Raw genomic sequence first — 18,038 nt, forward strand, 5'->3', positions numbered from 1 at the left:
TGTTTTAATTGGAAAACTGGGTTGTTAGTTTTAAAAGTAAATGGGAGGAATATTAAAATTAAATGTTGAGAATTACGTTTTTTTATGAAGTAAGACTTGGTATTTTCTTAGACCTGCATGCTGATAGGTATTTAAAGTAATTGGAAGTCCTGTTTGGGCACTTTATTGTTTATTAATGAATAAGAGTTTACTTTGGTCTGTTCAGTTTAGAATGAATCATTTGGAGAGGCAGGAGCTACAAAGTGCAACCCCCAAATCAAAATTTTAAACAAAGTAGCAAAGCATCTAGGATCCAATATCGATACAAAATTGACAGTCACAAAGTAGGAAAAAAAATGCTAAATGAAAAACAAAAGTTCAAAGCCATTCCAAATAAGTTTGAAATTAAAATTGCTGGATTCTTAAAATTTTCGATTTATCGAATCGTGACATGTTCCCACAAAAGCAATGCCCAAACGCTCTTTCCCAATAACTAAATGTATTTAAAATTTGCTTCGAATAATTCTGCTAAGCAAGTCATAACATGTAGCCAGACATTGTTTAATAAACGGCGGTAGATAACACTTGACTAAAACTTCAACAGGAAAAGTTAAAGGATGAAAAAACCAATACAGGAAAATGTTTAAGGTAAAAAATTAATGAAGTAACACTTAAAAACTGTTTGGTTTTGAAATAAGCATTTGAGAAAAAACTTTTTTTTTCTAAAAAATGTGATATGTATATAAATAATTTTATTAATTCAATTAAAAATAAAATAAAATAATTGAAAAAGAAAATTATGAAAGATTTATCAAATCCTTAAAATGGATTAAATAATGCAAAAAAAAATAAAGTAAATAAAAATAATAAATCATACAACATTAATAAATAATATTAAAATAAAAATAAACAAAAAGAAAACAAATGAATAAATAAATAACAAAATAATTAAAAAGATAAAAAATTTAATTAAATAAATGCAAAAATTATTAATACCTAAATAAATAAAAAATAAAACAAAAAAATAAAAACATCAAAATCAAAAGATGTGGCAAATTAGAAAGGAAGAATTATAATAGGAAATAATTAAAGTTTAAACCTTAAAAATAATTAAATTTAAAAAAAGAAATGAATAGAAATAATTTCAAAAATTAAGTCAAATTTTTGTGTGGGCCAAAATTTTTGGTATTTGAACTCTGACGTTTGATTCGACCAAAAAAAATTCCCATTCCAATGACTTAAAAGGTTTAAAACATCTTCAATTGAAGCAAAATATGATTTTATTTGGTATAATTTAAACAATAATTATATGGTAAGCCACAATTTATGAATAAATACAATTCGACTTTGTTCAGACATGCATTCAAAGATTCCCACAATAACTTCAAAAATTAGTGATAAGTACCATGGACCCCAACTTCCTTATTATTAGTAAAAAACCCAAATTTTTTATGACCAACTTTTTTTAATTTTTTTTTAAACAGACAATTTAAACAGGACTTAAACTTTTATTTTTTTAATAAATATTAATTCTATGTAAACAATTCAATACGGGAAATACTTTACAAAAAACAAAAAACTTTCCCAAATTTCATGTTATCAATTCCCTAAATAAAGAATAAAATACATTGAAATAATAAAAAATAAAAAAACATAAAATATAAGAATAAATAATAATACATAATAAATAATAAATATAAATGATAATAACAAAAATAATAAAAAAATACCAATAAAAAAAAGAAATAAATTAATAATAATAAAATTAAATAATAAAATACAAAAAAAAAAATACATAATAAAAAATAAAATAAAAAACATAATACTAAAAATAAAAATACAAATAATAAATACAAAATAAAAATAAAAATAAAAAAAAATACAAATTCATAAAAAATAATAAATAACAATAAATAAAAATAAAATACAATAATAATATAAAAATAATATAAAAAAATAAATAAAATAAAAATAAAAAAATCTAAATTTCAAGTAATTTTCCTAATAAACGTTACATTTAAATTATAAATATAAAAAAAACAATATGAAATTTAAAACCCCTTAAATTTTTTAAACCCTTTTAAAACATAATAACAAAACAAAAAACATGAAATAAACTTTTTCAATCTAAAACAGCAACAAACAATGAATCAAAAAGAATCGTTGATAATTAAAATAGGAACATAAAAGTAAGAAACCCGGGCCGAAATAAAAAGGGCATTTTAGCCCATCAAAACCCGCCCAATGGGCCTGTAACTTTTTAAAAAAACGGTTCACACAGGGGAATGATCCAATTATCACACTTGCCATTTTTTATTACTAAGTTTGATGGATTTAATCAACCGGTCAGAACCATTTGTGGGAAGTCATTAGAGGCCCAAACGCAGAATATCTGTTTGGCGAGAAGTCAGGGAAGCAAATTTGGCTTAAGTGCCTTATAAACTAGTTGGTGGGGAAAACTACCAAAACAAAAAAGACGCATTTTGCGTTAGCCTTAAACAGGCCAACCCTTTAATGAATCTGATTCACTGGTACCGTTGAGGTATTCTCCGGTTTGGATGATATGGAATTGATGATGGGGAGAGGTTGGGTGGGGATGGTCTGAGTTTGGATTTTTGGTTGGTGGTGGGAGGGGCTTTGATGGATGGTGGTGGTGGGTGGTGATGGTTAAGCTTTGTTGTGCTGGAGTGGGGTTGGTGGTGGAAGGGATAAATGTAGGATGGATATTGATGAGTTAGGTAAGTATAATTAAGTAGGGAGAGGGTGATGATGGGGGATGATGGAAGGATGATGGAGGATGAATAAATGTATGGGGATGTGGATGGGTGAAGGGTGAATTGGTGGGTTGGTGGTGGTTGGATGGTGGATAATGGATGATGGGAGATGGATTGGTAAATGTGGATGGATGGTGGTGGATGATAAGGGTGGAGGATGATGGTGGATGGATGATAGGTGATGAAGATGGAAATGGGTGAAAATAAAATGGTGAGATGGATAATTAATAGGTGGAGGATAATTTAGTAGGTGGATGGAGGATAAAGATGGATATGATGGTTGGATGAAGATATGATAAAGGGATAAAGGTGGATGGAAAGGTAAAGATGTATTTGGGGTATGATAATGTGAATGGTAGATAATTGGGATGGATAGATGATGGATGAATTGGGGTGGTGGATGATGATGGTATAATGGATGGGAAGTGATGGATATAAGTTAAATGGTGTGAAAATGGATATAAAATGATAATGACATAAGTGAATAATAATTCTTGATAAATGGAGAATATGTCATTGGTTCTTCCATTTTATTTGGATTATACTTTTTAGAAGAAACAAAGACATTGAATGTTGCAATTAATTGCCCTGATCAAATTTTGGTATGTGGGTTTCCGTCGGAGAAGAAGAATAGTTATGAACATTCGAGTGACGAACAATTGTACATATGAACATTTTTTTGCGGGTATGTTGAAAAATGTTCGGCCAGAGATGCATCCGGCTTCCTCTGTCTAGTTCGTCACAGTGCCAAAGTATGTATTTTTTATTCAATAATAATAATACATTTCATTTATGAGCACCTTTGAAAACTGTCAAGGTCACTTTACAGTCACAGGGTGCGTTTTTCTGTGGGTGAGCAGCGGCAGTCATACGCGCCAGCGTTTGCTGAACCAAGAATGTATGTATGTATGAATTTATTTAGTTGTGTATGGGTGTATGTATATATTTATTTAGTTATTTGTTTATTTTGTTATTTATGTATGTATGTCTGTATGTATGTATGGATGGATGGATGGATGGATGGATGGATGGATGGATGGATGGATGGATGGATGGATGGATGGATGGATGGATGTACAGACACTCCCCTACTTACAAACATTCAAGTTATGAACTGTAAACACAAGCATTTTTGTAGTAACTTATGTAGTATTTTCTCCAGTTGTACATGTACATATCTTTATAGAGCATTTTTTTATATCTTTATAGAGCATATATTTTATTATTTTTTTCAGTGCAAACCTAAACCTAAACCCTTCAGTGCAAACCTATAGGTTACTTTTACAAGCCTTAAACATACTTAAATACAACTTAAAACATGCTTATATTAGTCTTAAACATACATTGGATACAAAATATAGCACGGAAGCAACTTACGGACAATTTCACCTTATGAACGACCATCTTGTTGTTGGGGAGCGTCTGTAATGGCCATGCAAGAGCTTGAAAAAGTCTACACCCCCCTTGACAAAACGCAAGATCTCGAATGAGACCAGGATTTTAAATTTTTCTCAACATTTATGTCACTTATAACGTGTGCAGCTAAAAAAAATATTGTTCAAGGGGGGGAAAAAAAACAACTCACACACAGAAAACTGCAACAAACATTAAAAGTAAATTTATTTCTTCACAATCTTTTCAGTCAATACATCTTTTTTTTGACAACTCCAAGAAAGAATGGTCATCAATATAATAACGATTAGTGGTAGTATTTTACCCGTCAAATTGCATCATCATTTTCATAGAAATAACCTCATTTGGTTCTTGATAATGATGACATATTATAGAACAGTACTTAGATTTTTAGACAAAACAGTCCACGTAAAGCATAGGATAGCGAAACTCAGTTCTCAAACCAATCACTTCTTGAAATGTAATCATCAAACTCTTCAAAACTAATCAGTCCTATTTTATTACCTCTTACTCTAAATTATCAACGCGACTATTCGCGAGCGAAGCCTCCGTTTCGCTGTTCCAACGACTTCACTTTGCGGTAAAATGACAACAAAATCAAGCTTGTTAATTCAACTCAGGAAAAAAAAGCACGCAAAAAAAAGCTCCATTTGTTTTTCGACATTGAATGAAAGAAAAAAAAAAATAAGCTACAGGTGGTTGTCTTGTGTATTGCACATATACCTTTAAAATTCTTCAGTGGCTATTGGTGTGTTAGGTGTTCAGTGGTTTATTCTGCAAACATCTGTGAACTGTTAATCCATTTTTTTTTTTGCAGAGAACATCCCGCTTGACTTTGAGCTGGCCTGTTTCTTACAAGACGAACTTGAAAATGATTCAGTCTTACACCGCCCTCTTGTGGTCAACGAAGGTATGACACGTCAACGAATGTGGTCTATGGGCAATGGCTACTTTGCTTTTGTGTCCCCCTCACCCCCCTTTGAACCTTGGCACCCAGATGGAAGGCAACGTTGCTGGTGATATTGGGCCCATGGAGCTTATATTTAAAAAGACGTCACTGCCTTTTACTGTCCAGAATGGCTCTCCAGTCATCCGACCAGGACAGCAAACGTCTCTTCGATGTGCCGTTGGGAAGGTGCTTGTTGTGGCAGGCGGTGAACAAAACGTGCTCCCAGGTGGGTTTGGGCTCCACACCTGCACACACACACACGGGGGGGGGGCGATCAGTCAGTAAATCTGGTCTTATGTAAGGTCGCACAAGCTGTTTTTCGCAGTTGCCTTGCAAGACACCAAGATGATGAAGCAGATGTCTTTACAAGGTGCTGGTGAATCACTTAATTAAAACACCCACATGGTATTACACAAGCAGCCTTACGAAAGCATCCTCGCGTTTGTTTTTCATTCCCTACAAGGCACGTAGGAATCCCTTTCATAGTTGAGATGCCTTTGCACATGTATTTACACTGACTATAAAAAATATATAATTACACATTCATGGACCAAAGTCAGTTTGTTTTTGTGTTACAAAATATGAGACCAATATAAAGCAACCGTTACATCATTCACTGCTATCTATCTATCTATCTATCTATCTATCTATCTATCTATCTATCTATCTATCTATCTATCTATCTATCTATCTATCTATCTATCTATCTATCTATCTATCTATCTATCTATCTATCTATCTAATCACTTAGCTATTAGCTAGCTAGCTTTCTATCTATTTGAGTTATTCCGGGTTGAGTGAACGCTGGCGCGTGTGGCTGCCGCTGCTCATCCAGAGAAAGAAAAAACTTATCCTCTGACTGGAAAGTGAGTTGAGAGTTTTGAAAGGCGCGTATGAATGAAAAGTATTATTATTATTATTATTATTATTATTATTTGAGCTTAAAATTAGGGTGGCTGTCCAAAACACAATGCCATAAATACATATTGCTTTACATAGCGCTTTAACAATAGCTGAAGCCCCTTTGTGGAAGGGGAAAAAAAACATTGCAAGAGGTCTGGCCAGTGCTTTATCGGCACCCCAGCAAGAAAAGAAAAAAACAAATTCGGGAATGGCACTCTCCATCATATTTTCAATTCCCGGATACATTCGGGAATGGGAGTGAATGAGTTCATATAATCAACCACTCCAAATAAATGGGAGTCACCACGCACTAGTTTAAATGCTTTGAATTAACCCCAAAAATTATCTTTAGGTGCTCTCACAGGATTTCCCTAATGTATATTTGTTTGTATCACTAAATTCAGTGGCGGACCGTCAAGGCCTGCAAAGCCTTCTCTGCTGGCCTAAATATATCTGAATCACGGACTGATGATAATTTTATTTTGTCCATGAATTCTTATGAAATAATTGTCTTCCTTTCACTACTTTTCCCCCGTTGCGCTGCTTCCAGATGTGTGTTTTCATATTTAAGCATTTAAGCAATCACATTTTAGCCTTTATTTGTTACCGGGGTCAGAAATTTACCTGGACGCCTGCACAATCAGTTCTGCGGGCCCTGTCGCATCAAATGTGTGGATCAAACTGTTGCTCTAACCAATCAGGTTTCAGGTTTGCAACGCAAAAGGGGTACCAGCGCCTTCTTGGTCAACATCAGAGTTTTCGCAAACTATGATTGGCTAGTCACTATAGTTTGCGGAAGCTCTGATCACAAGCAGCATACACAAGAGCATACTGGCCAAAGCTAGCACACTATATTGGTAGCTGTTGATTTAATAGCAATTTTGTGAACCCACAATGGCTCAAGACGGACTTTTCAAGAAAAAAAAATGGACGTCATTAAGAAAGGCCGCTCAGTTATTTCCTGGCTAATGGTACCCTCTAGTGGACTTGTAGTGAATCACACCACACTTTTTTTAAGTCTGGATTGATTCAGATGTAGCACTACTGAAGGCCTAGCGATGCAATCCACGGCTCGCCACGGACTAAATTCTATTTCACATTTCCTCCAGCTCGTCTAACGCCTGTACATCTCGTGGTGCAAGTTCAACACATCATCAGTGACGTTCCCGGAGACGGGGGGGGGTTATTGAATGTTACGGACCTTACGACAGACACCCTCACCCGGGCTGATCCAATCCATCATGCCGCCGCCATCTTGTTTCATTTACGTAAGTTTCTATTTCGATGATTCACACTGTTGATTTCACCATTTTTAGCCATGTTGTTGTTTTCAAATAGAAGTGGCACAATGTGAATTCAGTTCAATCATTGTCAAAAAAAACCAAGCAACTCTGTCAAAGAGGTTACGTTAGGTCAACTAGGGCAATGAAGGAAACGTTATTTTTCAAATTAAAAACACAAACGAGCCATGAGACTAGTTTGCGTGCATAAAATACGTATTTGAATTCATATATTCTTGATCTTGTGACAAAGTAACATTACTTATGCTTTCGCGGGTTACAAAATACTAAAAAAAAAAGATCTTATGACTATTATTACGAGGACTAAATCTGTCAAATAAAATGTTTTACCTAAAATATCAGGCTTGTCATCGATAAGAATGTCTCCGCTGACCACCGTCTTGTCTCTGGTCAGGATGACCTGCTCCAGAAAATCATGGCCCAGATGCTTTTCTACCCACGCATACTGCAAGAGAACGCACACCCAACAGGAGAAATACCATGCCGTAATAGTTACTCAAGGGAAAAAAAATGGTGAGTCAGTGAGCGTACCTTTTCATAAGGGCAGTGCTTGAAATGCTTGATCGGGCTGGTACAAATAAAGACATCTGTGCTGAGGAATGAAAAGGGTGGAAAACTGGATTTTTCATTGAGAGTAAAAAAAATGGAGCGAATATTGCTCGGTTAACTGTCAAATGGCTTATTTTTTTAACCATAACACTAAAAAAAATCATCACTTCAATGATTATTTGTCACTGTCAATGGCACATTGTTGTCTGTGTTTGTGTGAGCAAGACGTTCTGTACTTCAAACCTCTGCTACTTAATAATAGTGAGACAAATTGACATCATATTTACCCTCCACAATGTCAGAAAATCCATATTTGCCATTAGCCAATGTACAGTGAGACCTCAACTTACGAACTTAATTGGTTACCAGACAGAGTGTGTAAGGCGAAAAGTGTGTATCTAAAAAAAAAAATCCCATAGGAAACCATTGAAATGAGAATAATCCGTTCCCGGGTTTCCATAAAATATACTTTTCGACTAAATAAGCCTTAAAACATACCTTATTCTATGTATAATAAATGTGCTATTGTATTGTAATGAAAGAAATACACTGCATTGTATCATAAAGTCACTTTATTTACATTTGTGATTTATGGCTTGATGGAATGGCGTTGGAGGTCAAAGGAAATTGCTGTTTGGAAAGAGAGGCGCATTACATGACAAATGTAATTAAAGAAATACACTGTGCTGTAAAATAAAGTTTTATTTACCTTTTTGATGGTCGTTGATGGCTTATGGAAGGAGAGTCACCTTCCATAAAGACTGTTGGTAACTTAACCTCTGGTGCTGTTCGGTCGTGTGCTTCCGCCGAAGATCACTCCGCCAGCCGTGGTGGGTGTGTATTATGAAAATAGTGCTTATTATAAGGTTTAATTTTCATAAATTTGACGTTTGTAAGACAAACAGTTTGTAAGTTGAGGTCTCACTGTATATGGAATACATAGGGTGTGGCGATTCTTGTTGCGGATATAAATTACATCAATACGGTTAAGGTGTTGGTTAACATGCGACCTGCTTAGGCTCTTTTACAGTAAATTGGCATTGACCTACTTGTCCATTTCGGCCATCTGCTTGACTGCTTCGACCCCACCAGGAAGGGGTTCTAGCTCACTGAAAAAGTTCTTGGACTCCCAGATGCTCATGGCTTTCTCCTAAAGAGAAAGAACATGTTTGCTGTTTATGATCAATAAATAACAATGGCACATGGCTTAGATCTAAATGCATGGCAAATATAATCGACGGCTATCCATTGTATAATATATATCTTATAAAATACATCAAATTGTGCTTTACAACTTTTTTTTTTTTTTTTGGGGGGGGGGGGGGGGTAAACCTGTGGTACTTGCATACATTGGTGTATCAACCATTACATTGACTGAAACAATTATTTTTAGTTGGGACCAATGCTGTGTGTTAATCCTTTTCTGAAAATATAGATCATATATTAAATCAATGTGAACATGCAGTGATACAATACTGCACAATGATTAGCGATAGCATATGCATGATTGAAATGTGTCATTCATTATTTATTAGATGACTACGACCTCCCCAAAAAAATAAAAATAAAATAAAAATAATAGTTATTAATGACGGCAGCACATATCCCTGGAGTGAACACGACTGTTTGCTGCACTATCTTATTTTACGGATCTGTCCAATGACGTCTCTACTCTTTCTGCAAATACGACATAATGCATCGTCAATTCCGCATAAAATACGAAACGCTCTCCGAACCGTTAAAATTAATATTATTACATTAAATAACACTGAAATAGACACAATAGTATAATAGTGTCACGTGAACCCGGATAAACGTTATGATTTTGAAACTTCAAACTGTGCGTAAACATTTAATCAATCAAACTTGATTTTTATACCATGGGGAGGGTGTTTTTCCGCAGTTTCGGTCGCTTTGTGATGGATCAGTCGTGTTTAAATGGCATACAAGTTGGCATGTCGCGACACTTACAGAGAGATCACTCCGTAGTCTTCCGTATTGCGTGGACACCCAAAACCCTCTCCTCTCTTCCAGGGAAATGTATGGCTCGTTCGGGTACTTTGCCCTGTACTTCTTCAAGAACCCACCCTCAAAGTCGGCCAGAACGCCGTCCATATCAACCAAGACCCGCAGTCTCTTACCAGAAACGGCGTTAAGCGTCATGTCGACGCAGCTCCCTTTAAATATGTGAGGCAGTAAAACTCTTCCTCTTTCGAGGACACGACTCTTGGTCGATAGTAACATATTAGACTTGCGTGGCACCAGTTAACTCTTGCCGGGGAGCGAGTGTGAAAAATTCAGCATGCAAAACAGTTTTTCATGCACGGTGCATCGATTGCATTCGACTTGTGTTGACGTTTTATGCCCGCATAATGTTGAAACGATCTCCGCGTGTGATCTGCACAGCTCGGGTGCTATCTTGACGTTAGCTTTGAAGCTAAGTCTACAGCGGCGGAAATGTCAAACGTGACAGGCCTTCGCTGGGATGTTATTGAGTCGCTTGTTGACGTGTTGTCAAATGTTCCGCAGCTCCCCATAACCGATCAAGTTGTCAGCCTGGGAGAAAAAATGGACCAGAAGATACTGTACTGTGACACGATAGTTTCCTATGTACAACACCGTAGTTATACGACTACCGGGAACAAACTGTACTGTATTGGACTGCCGAGAACAAAGATGTTATGTCGAAACAAGATAATACTCTAGTGACTCTGCTCATCCAAACAAAACGTAACGAATTTGCAAAAGTGTTATTCTTATTACATGACCGGCGTTGCTTTCGTAGTACTAGTATTAGTAGTAGTGGGAAGTCGTGGTAGTAGTAGTAGTAGCAATATTAGTAGTGGTAGTAGAAGTTGTAGTGCGTCTGCAGCCATAAACAAGTATTAAACGAATAAAACGTTTTTTTTTTGTTTGTTTCTGAAAGCGACTGCAAAATCAGCGACAATGCGATTGCGCGTTGCTTTTTATCACATGTCTGATTCAAAATATTGTACTTCGCAGGATCAAAATTTAAGAAAACCGATTTACTTCCATTACAATGTAATTGGTAGTTATCGGGATCAACTATATGAATGGGGGTAATATATTTGTTGTAGGTGAATGTATTTGTTGTTGTTGTTTTGCATACATCCAAAATGTACAAAGTTGTTAATTTCTTTTCTCTAAAATCTTTGTCAAATTCTGGTATCTGTGACGTCAGTTCCTGTCTTCCGTTTTTTCTTCGGGCGTCAGCCAACATTCATTTAGATGAAATAATATTTTCAGGCCGCTCGGACTATACATAAAAAAGAGAACGTGAATAGTTTACTGACTAATCGTTTGTGCTGCAGAAACTCGTGTTTTATATGAATTTTATATTCGTGCCGAAAAAAAATCGACTACGTCAACCCTCGTTGCAGTCCGTTCCTGAATAAGGTATCGCGAGATCACCCACTGGCGGCTGTGTGGCCGCTCTCTCAAGACGGACTGAGTTGTTTTTGACGTTTGAATGAAAAACAGTGAAAATTACCACCGCATTGGACCCATGTTGTAATGGCTTCAGCCTTGGAGCAGTTTGTGAACAATGTGCGGCAGCTTTCTGCTCAAGGTAGGCTTACCTCACTCATTCGTATGGGAAGTACTGGCTAGTTAGCCTGCATATGCTACCCTATGCTTTGCCGATAGCCAAGTCAGCCACTTCTTTTCGCCTAATCATGAAAACACACCGCTACACTCTTTCGTTGCCAATGCAAATGTGCAAAACATAACTGCGGTGTTTGTCATTGTGTAAGACGAACGTGGATATGTGACACTTCTTCAAACAAAATGTTAAAATGATACTTTTTGGCTCTGGTCTGAAAGATATTTTCTGGGCACTGTCTACCGGAAGTCCCACCCAAGTCTCGCGTGATTGGCTAGAATTCAAGAATGGACTGATATGATTAGTTTTGGTGCCCTGCCAATCTGTCGTGCAGTAGGATTTTGCGAGGGCCTTGACAGGACATTTGACCGAACGACTGGTTTAAAATTGTATATTTGCTATTGATCAGACATCCAAGGTTGTAAACAGCATTGCATGTCAGTTTAGCGAGATTTTAATTGCATGAATGCAAAATTAATGATTTCTCCTCTAATGTTTTAACCCGATTAACTTGTTCATTATACGAGAGCCCTGGAGACTCGTTTATACAAATAGAGTATTGCCAAAAATCACGGACATGCATTTTTATGTATAGTTATCAAAAAGAACTCAGAAGAGGTGAGTTTGGTACTTGGTGTGAGAGAATATTCAAACATAGTTTAACATGAACTTAGTCCAAAAAAGTGCTGTTGGTGTATCTCTCAATGTAATTTATTTTCTGAAGGCTGAATATTGCTAGTAAATGTCAGACATGAGTGAAGTATCTCTGTTCATGTCGTCTTGAGTGTCATTTCTTCCTCTGCAGGCCAGATGACTCAGCTCTGCGAGTTGATCAACAAGAGCGGGGAGTTGCTGGCCAAGAACCTCTCACACCTGGACACCGTGCTGGGGGCCTTGGACATTCAGGAGCACTCCCTCGGTGTGCTGGCTGTTCTGTAAGTGCTGCTTGCGCAAGACATGACTCATTCATAGTCCCCTGAAAGAAGTCTGCCGCTGTTTTATTGTATCTATCCCATATTAGCGTCAGTGTTATGCCTCCACTTTTATTCCCGTCGTTGGATAATTGTTGGGTTGCCATTTGTCAGGATTCCATCACTAGTCTGTCAAGCATTTTTTTTTTCAATGACCATCTAGCCTTGTACAGAACCCATACCCCAATTATTCACCGGGTGCACCATCATTGCAAGACAAATAATAGTCGTCAAATAGGCATCTCCTCTCTTAAAAATAAATGAATAGATAAATACATAAATAAAATAAAAAAACATGTTACAATTGTCAATTGAGCAGGACCTCCCGTGGCCTTTAAACAATTTCTCACATGGCCTTTAAACAATTACACTCTGCAAATATGTTTTCTATTCATTATTAAGATTTTCTATGGGTTACAAAATAATATAGAAATATATATGAGACAGCATTGGACCCACTTGTGAAAATATGATAGTATGTATACTCTATGTAGTAATTTATCCATTATTCAATGATTTTTTTTTAGCTCTATATTTCTATATTTTATTACTGTTCAAATTATGTATGATGGTACAGCTGAAATTAACTTTTTCCAGTGCACAAAAATGATAATCCTACTGGTAATAATTAAATATCAAAAAAATGAGATTGATATGTTTTCCTATTCAGCTCAATGCGATTAGCTGATACCCTGCGCGAGTCGGATGATTGGGTATTCACAGTTTGTAATTCATCCTAGCAAAAAACATTACCAATAATAATCATACATAACAATCCTGAATGCTATTTTGTGCTGATCTGTCACTCTTGTTTGTGTTCCAGATTTGTAAAGTTCTCCATGCCAAACATCCCTGATTTTGAGACACTCTTTTCCCAAGTCCAACTCTTCATCAGTACATGCAATGGCGAGCACATTAGATATGCAACAGACACTTGTAAGTCCTGTCGACCAAATATTTTTGCATCCATCCCTTGCGGACAATAACTCCAGTGTCTTAGCTTTTTTTTCTCTTTTGTTTGATAAAAGATAATATTAAAATTGGAATGACTTCACGTTATGTACTCAGAGATGCTGCTGAGCCTGGCCGCTACTTGCACTGACTCGCTGCTTATGACACATTTTAACTTTTAATTGAGGTGCTGCTTGAATATTTTTATTTAGTAATGTCTCTCTTTTTGTGTCCTAACTTAGTTGCTGGTCTTTGCCACCAGTTGACAAATGCCCTTGTGGAGCGGAAACAGGTGAGACTGCACATTTACAGTGACGTACAGGAAAATCATTGATGTTTTAAAAAGATGACTATTTTCCCCCCAAAACCTGTACTATATACGTTTTTGCTACACTATTTGCTTTATTGCGCAAAGTAATTTGAATAACCACAAATGCTGTTATATTCGCTATGTCGTTTCATAGATAGTTTTATACAGTGATTCCTCGGTTTTCGACCATAATCCGTTTCAGAAACCTGTTCGAAAACCGATTTGTTCAAAAACCGAAACAGCACTTTCCATTAAAATCAATGTAAAAACTATTAATCCGTTCAAAGTATAGAAAACAACTTTTTAACTATTTCATCGCATAAACCGGATAAAAACTTAATAGAGCAGGTCATGTGTAAAATTCTATAAAAAACAAACTTTTATTTTCACCAATTTTTAACATCAACATTAACATCTGTACATGAAAATCTATCTTTCTGCCACGGGGCGTGTTGGCACCTATCCCAGCTGTCTTTGGGCAAACACAAGGCACACTAACTTTTCAAACCATCCCCTGCTTGCTTTAGAATCATACTATTCAGGAGATCTTAACCAAATATGTTGGCATTTTCGCAAAAATAAAAACAACCATATTAATGCGTCGGTCACAATGAGACAATGTGGAAGGCGTGACATATAAGGAAGTAACGTATAAGGAAGCACAGGGTAGTCGAGTGATGCATTCAGATGCAGTCAGTTTGATTGAGAACCAAATTTCGGTTGTATAAAAAATATGACATTTTTGGTTGAAAACTGAATGGGATGAGAACCGAGGCGGTCGAAAACCGAGATTTGACTGTATTTTGAAATACATTTCACTGTAAAGTCTCTACATTGTTTGTTTTGCATGGGCTTTATTTCTGGTTTCCTCACGATGCCATTGCTGATGCTTCCTCTAGTTTATGTAATTCAGTCAGATTACATAACCACAATCATCATCATCATTTATTTGTCCCCAGCTAAAAATTTTAACACATATTAAAGCGCAGCCCTCATTTTCTCAGAATGTGAATATTCAAGATGTTTTTCTTTCCTTTTTTTTTGCGTTACAGCCATTGAGGGGTGTCGTCATCCTAAAACAGGCCATAGATAAAATGCAGATGAACAACAACCAACTTACCTCAGTTCATGCAGACCTGTGTCAGGTGAGTCAATGTATCTCTCAAAATAACGCCAAATGGTTTGGATTACATGGTCCCAACAGGATGTGAGGATTTTTATCCTGTGTTGTTCATCTTTGTGCTTTTTTTTTTTTCTTTGCTTTTCCGGCTTATTTTTGGTTTCATAAAACTTCCTGTTTACTTACAATACAATACATATTGATTTATATAGCACTTTAACAACAGCTACTTGACAATGTATACACTGTTATTTTTATTTTTATCGATCACAAATTCCCTTTTCCCTCTTCCATGTCCTCTCTCCAGCTGTGCTTGTTAGCGAAGTGCTTCAAACCGGCCCTTCCCTTCCTGGAGCTTGACATGATGGACATCTGCAAGGAGAACGGAGCTTATGACGCAAAGCACTTTTTATGTTACTACTACTATGGTGGCATGATCTACATGGGCCTCAAAAATTTCGATCGAGCGCTGTATTTTTATGAACAGGTACATCATCTGCTGTATTCGAACCTTGAATGACTGTCTAGACATTGGTTTGACAAAACATTTGAACATTTTTACCGTTTGTTTTGTCTATGTCAAAAAAGGAAGTTGCGTTTTTGAAGTTTACCACCAATTGTTCCTCTGGGCATCATAAAATTGTGAACTAAAGGAACATTTTGTGTAAAAAAATAACTCAACAGCTGCTCGTAATAACATGAGAACAATATAAAAAAGTTGTTCTTGAGTTGGCGATGGTCTAGAGCGGATAAATGCGACGTGCAAAATGTACAAATGACAGAATTTCCACTGTACCACCACTTTCATAGAATCCTCATCTTGTCATTTGCTTTTATTTATGTATTTTTTTCCTCCTACCCTTTAAAGGCAATAACCACTCCGGCAATGGCAGTGAGTCACATCATGTTGGAAGCCTACAAGAAATACATCCTGGTCTCACTCATCCTCCACGGCAAAGTGCAGCAGCTGCCTAAATACACCTCACAAATCGTAGGGAGGTTTATCAAGGTAGGATGGCCTATAAAGATGGATTTAATAAAAAAAAAAAATACTCACATAAAAGTCATGGCAAGCATTTAAAGATACCTGTGGCCTTTTGTTGTTTATTTCCTTTTTGTTTGTGTTTTTTTTTTTTGTCTCAGCCCCTGAGCAACGCCTACCACGAGCTGGCTCAGATTTACACCACCAACAACCCGACCGAATTGCGCAGCGTTGTCAACAAACACAGCGAGACGTTTACGCGAGACAACAACACGGGCCTGGTCAAGCAATGCGTCTCCTCACTCTACAAAAAAAATATCCAGAGGCTAACAAAGGTGTGTGTGGTGATATAATCGGGACATATGTCAAAGTAAAAATGTAACATTGGTTATCATGACTCTTATTTTGAAATCTATGTAAAATTGTGAAAATTGACTCTTGTTTGCTCGGACCGATTTTGATTCATTTTGAACAAAAAAATACTTCTAACCTCATCTCTTATTGCATTTATTTCACCATCCCCAATGCCTGTGTGTCCCTGCAGACTTTTCTGACATTGTCTTTGCAAGACATGGCGAGTCGGGTGCAGCTTTCAGGGCCTCAGGAGGCGGAGAAATACGTTTTGCACATGGTGAGGTGATCCACAATGACAACGGCAAGACACGCAGAATATCACGTCGTTTTAATTCTGTTGCGGATTTCTGAGCAGATTGAAGATGGAGAGATCTACGCGAGCATTAACCAAAAGGATGGCATGGTGTGTTTCCATGACAACCCGGAAAAATATAACAATCCAGCAATGCTCCACAAAATTGACCAAGAGGTGAGAATCGCTGGAGTGCCAACTGTCACAAAATACACATAAAATGTGACATTGTGTTTTAACTTTCAGATGTTGAAATGTATAGAACTGGATGAGAAACTAAAATCCATGGATCAAGAAATCACAGTAAATCCACAGTTTGTGCAGAAGGTGAGATAAACTTCACTATATTGTTTGTTTTATACATCTTCGGCACCAGCACGAGCTTTCGGGTTTATTTTTACTTGCCATTTAACATCTACATACTTGCTCAGTTACGTTCGCCTTTCCTCTGTATAGCAGATCCATCATCAAAGTCACACAATAATTAGTAAAGACTTGAGACTTTTATTGGCAAAAAAAAATAGTGTAAAGGGGGTTGCAATACATAATTTAGCCCATCATAAATTAGGTTCATATATAATCTGTGAGGTTTTTTGACACATTAAAAATAGAACAAAGGAACCATACTGGTCATCCTCAAAGCATTTCTAGAATTTGTTGAGTCAACGCATTCTGTCTCTGTCCATGGAGTTGTAAAATGAAGCATGCCAATTGTTTTTTTTTTCTAACGTGACTTTTATTTTCATTAAAGAGTATGGGAACGCAGGAGGATGATGTTGGCAGCAAAACGTCAAGTTACTCCTGATGGGCCTCAGATTGCCAGAAAAAAATGTTGCAGCGCAAAATACATTCTTCCATGGATGCATTGGACTTTTTTTTTAAAGAGGAAAAAAATATTCTATTGCATAAAGACATTGGTTAAGGAAAATCTAATCGTGTGGAACGATGATGAAATTTGGTTATTCTTCATGGGTTCGGAAGGATCAAAACAATCTTTACAGGAAGTGAAAAAGATTACGATTTTGTCAGTGTTTTATTTATCATTGTTCAGGTTGGAGTGACAGTGCTACATTATCACAGAACACAATAATAAAAACTGGACTTGTTTGTTCCAAGCATAATTGTGAATAAGATCACTGTTCTGCTGCATGGTGGCTGTAACTAGAAGGTATTATATAAGAGGTAATACGTTGCTGGCAAGGAATAAACTGACTATAATCTACATTTGTAACGACTGCAATTATAGTTTCCGTCTTGCTTTTGTGTAGGATGTAGTCAATCTTTGAGTACACTGTGTGCAAAGAGGCACAATTTGGCGCAGTTTTATTTTATTTTTTTAAGTGTGATCCACTAGAGGTCACTGGAGCATTGTACATAAATTCGCTTTGACAGGTTGTCATATCAGAATCCCAGATCAACGGATATAACCAAACCGTCGTGTCATTTGGGAGCTTAGCAGTTGTGGATATGTAATAAATTGTTAAGTAATTGGCTCCATGTTTCCGTCAAATGTGTATGTTAAATGTTTATTTTTACATCAGAGGTGATGCACGATGGAAACCAATGAG

At 36.4% G+C, this 18,038-nt stretch overlaps 2 protein-coding genes and 1 long non-coding RNA gene across 3 annotated transcripts; 2 read left to right on the plus strand and 1 right to left on the minus strand.

Annotated features, from left to right (window-relative positions):
* Positions 1-4,349: 4,349 nt before the first annotated feature.
* nt5m (5',3'-nucleotidase, mitochondrial) lies at positions 4,350-10,976 on the minus strand. Its single transcript, XM_089015245.1, has 5 exons — positions 9,840-10,976; positions 8,918-9,018; positions 7,851-7,911; positions 7,650-7,764; positions 4,350-5,360 (listed from the first exon to the last, which is right to left on the minus strand). Exons 1-5 carry the CDS (start codon positions 10,110-10,112, stop codon positions 5,221-5,223), a joined length of 690 nt encoding a protein of 229 aa, XP_088871371.1. The 5' UTR covers positions 10,113-10,976; the 3' UTR covers positions 4,350-5,220.
* On the plus strand, positions 5,202-10,039 carry LOC148887127 (uncharacterized). Its single transcript, XR_016117466.1, has 4 exons — positions 5,202-5,341; positions 7,128-7,286; positions 7,714-7,832; positions 9,903-10,039. It is a non-coding gene; the product is annotated as an uncharacterized LOC148887127 (long non-coding RNA).
* A 223-nt stretch (positions 10,977-11,199) lies between the features above and the next one.
* Positions 11,200-17,963, plus strand: cops3 (COP9 signalosome subunit 3). Its single transcript, XM_089015244.1, has 12 exons — positions 11,200-11,457; positions 12,296-12,425; positions 13,285-13,397; positions 13,655-13,704; positions 14,775-14,867; positions 15,150-15,329; positions 15,711-15,851; positions 15,986-16,159; positions 16,369-16,455; positions 16,534-16,647; positions 16,717-16,797; positions 17,222-17,963. The coding sequence occupies exons 1-12, from the start codon at positions 11,403-11,405 to the stop codon at positions 17,273-17,275; spliced, it is 1,272 nt and encodes a 423-aa protein (XP_088871370.1). The 5' UTR covers positions 11,200-11,402; the 3' UTR covers positions 17,276-17,963.
* Positions 17,964-18,038: the final 75 nt, after the last annotated feature.

Source organism: Hippocampus bargibanti, linkage group LG15, assembly GCF_051943395.1.
Source record: "Hippocampus bargibanti isolate YZ-2025 linkage group LG15, ASM5194339v1, whole genome shotgun sequence".
Classification (NCBI taxonomy): domain Eukaryota; kingdom Metazoa; phylum Chordata; class Actinopteri; order Syngnathiformes; family Syngnathidae; genus Hippocampus; species Hippocampus bargibanti.

Excerpts from the sequence above, each read along its gene's own strand:
- nt5m (XM_089015245.1), bottom strand. The coding sequence starts at position 10,112 with ATGTTACTATCGACCAAGAGTCGTGTCCTCGAAAGAGGAAGAGTTTTA. Across the intron at positions 9,019-9,839 it reads GACTACGGAGTGATCTCTCT|GAGAAAGCCATGAGCATCTG; the intron begins GTAAGTGTCGCG and ends CTTTCTCTTTAG. Across the intron at positions 5,361-7,649 it reads TGACAAGCCTGATATTTTAG|GTGTGGAGCCCAAACCCACC; the intron begins GTAAAACATTTT and ends GTGTGTGTGCAG.
- cops3 (XM_089015244.1), top strand. The coding sequence starts at position 11,403 with ATGGCTTCAGCCTTGGAGCAGTTTGTGAACAATGTGCGGCAGCTTTCT. Across the intron at positions 15,330-15,710 it reads CGCTGTATTTTTATGAACAG|GCAATAACCACTCCGGCAAT; the intron begins GTACATCATCTG and ends TACCCTTTAAAG. Across the intron at positions 16,648-16,716 it reads TCCACAAAATTGACCAAGAG|ATGTTGAAATGTATAGAACT; the intron begins GTGAGAATCGCT and ends TTTAACTTTCAG.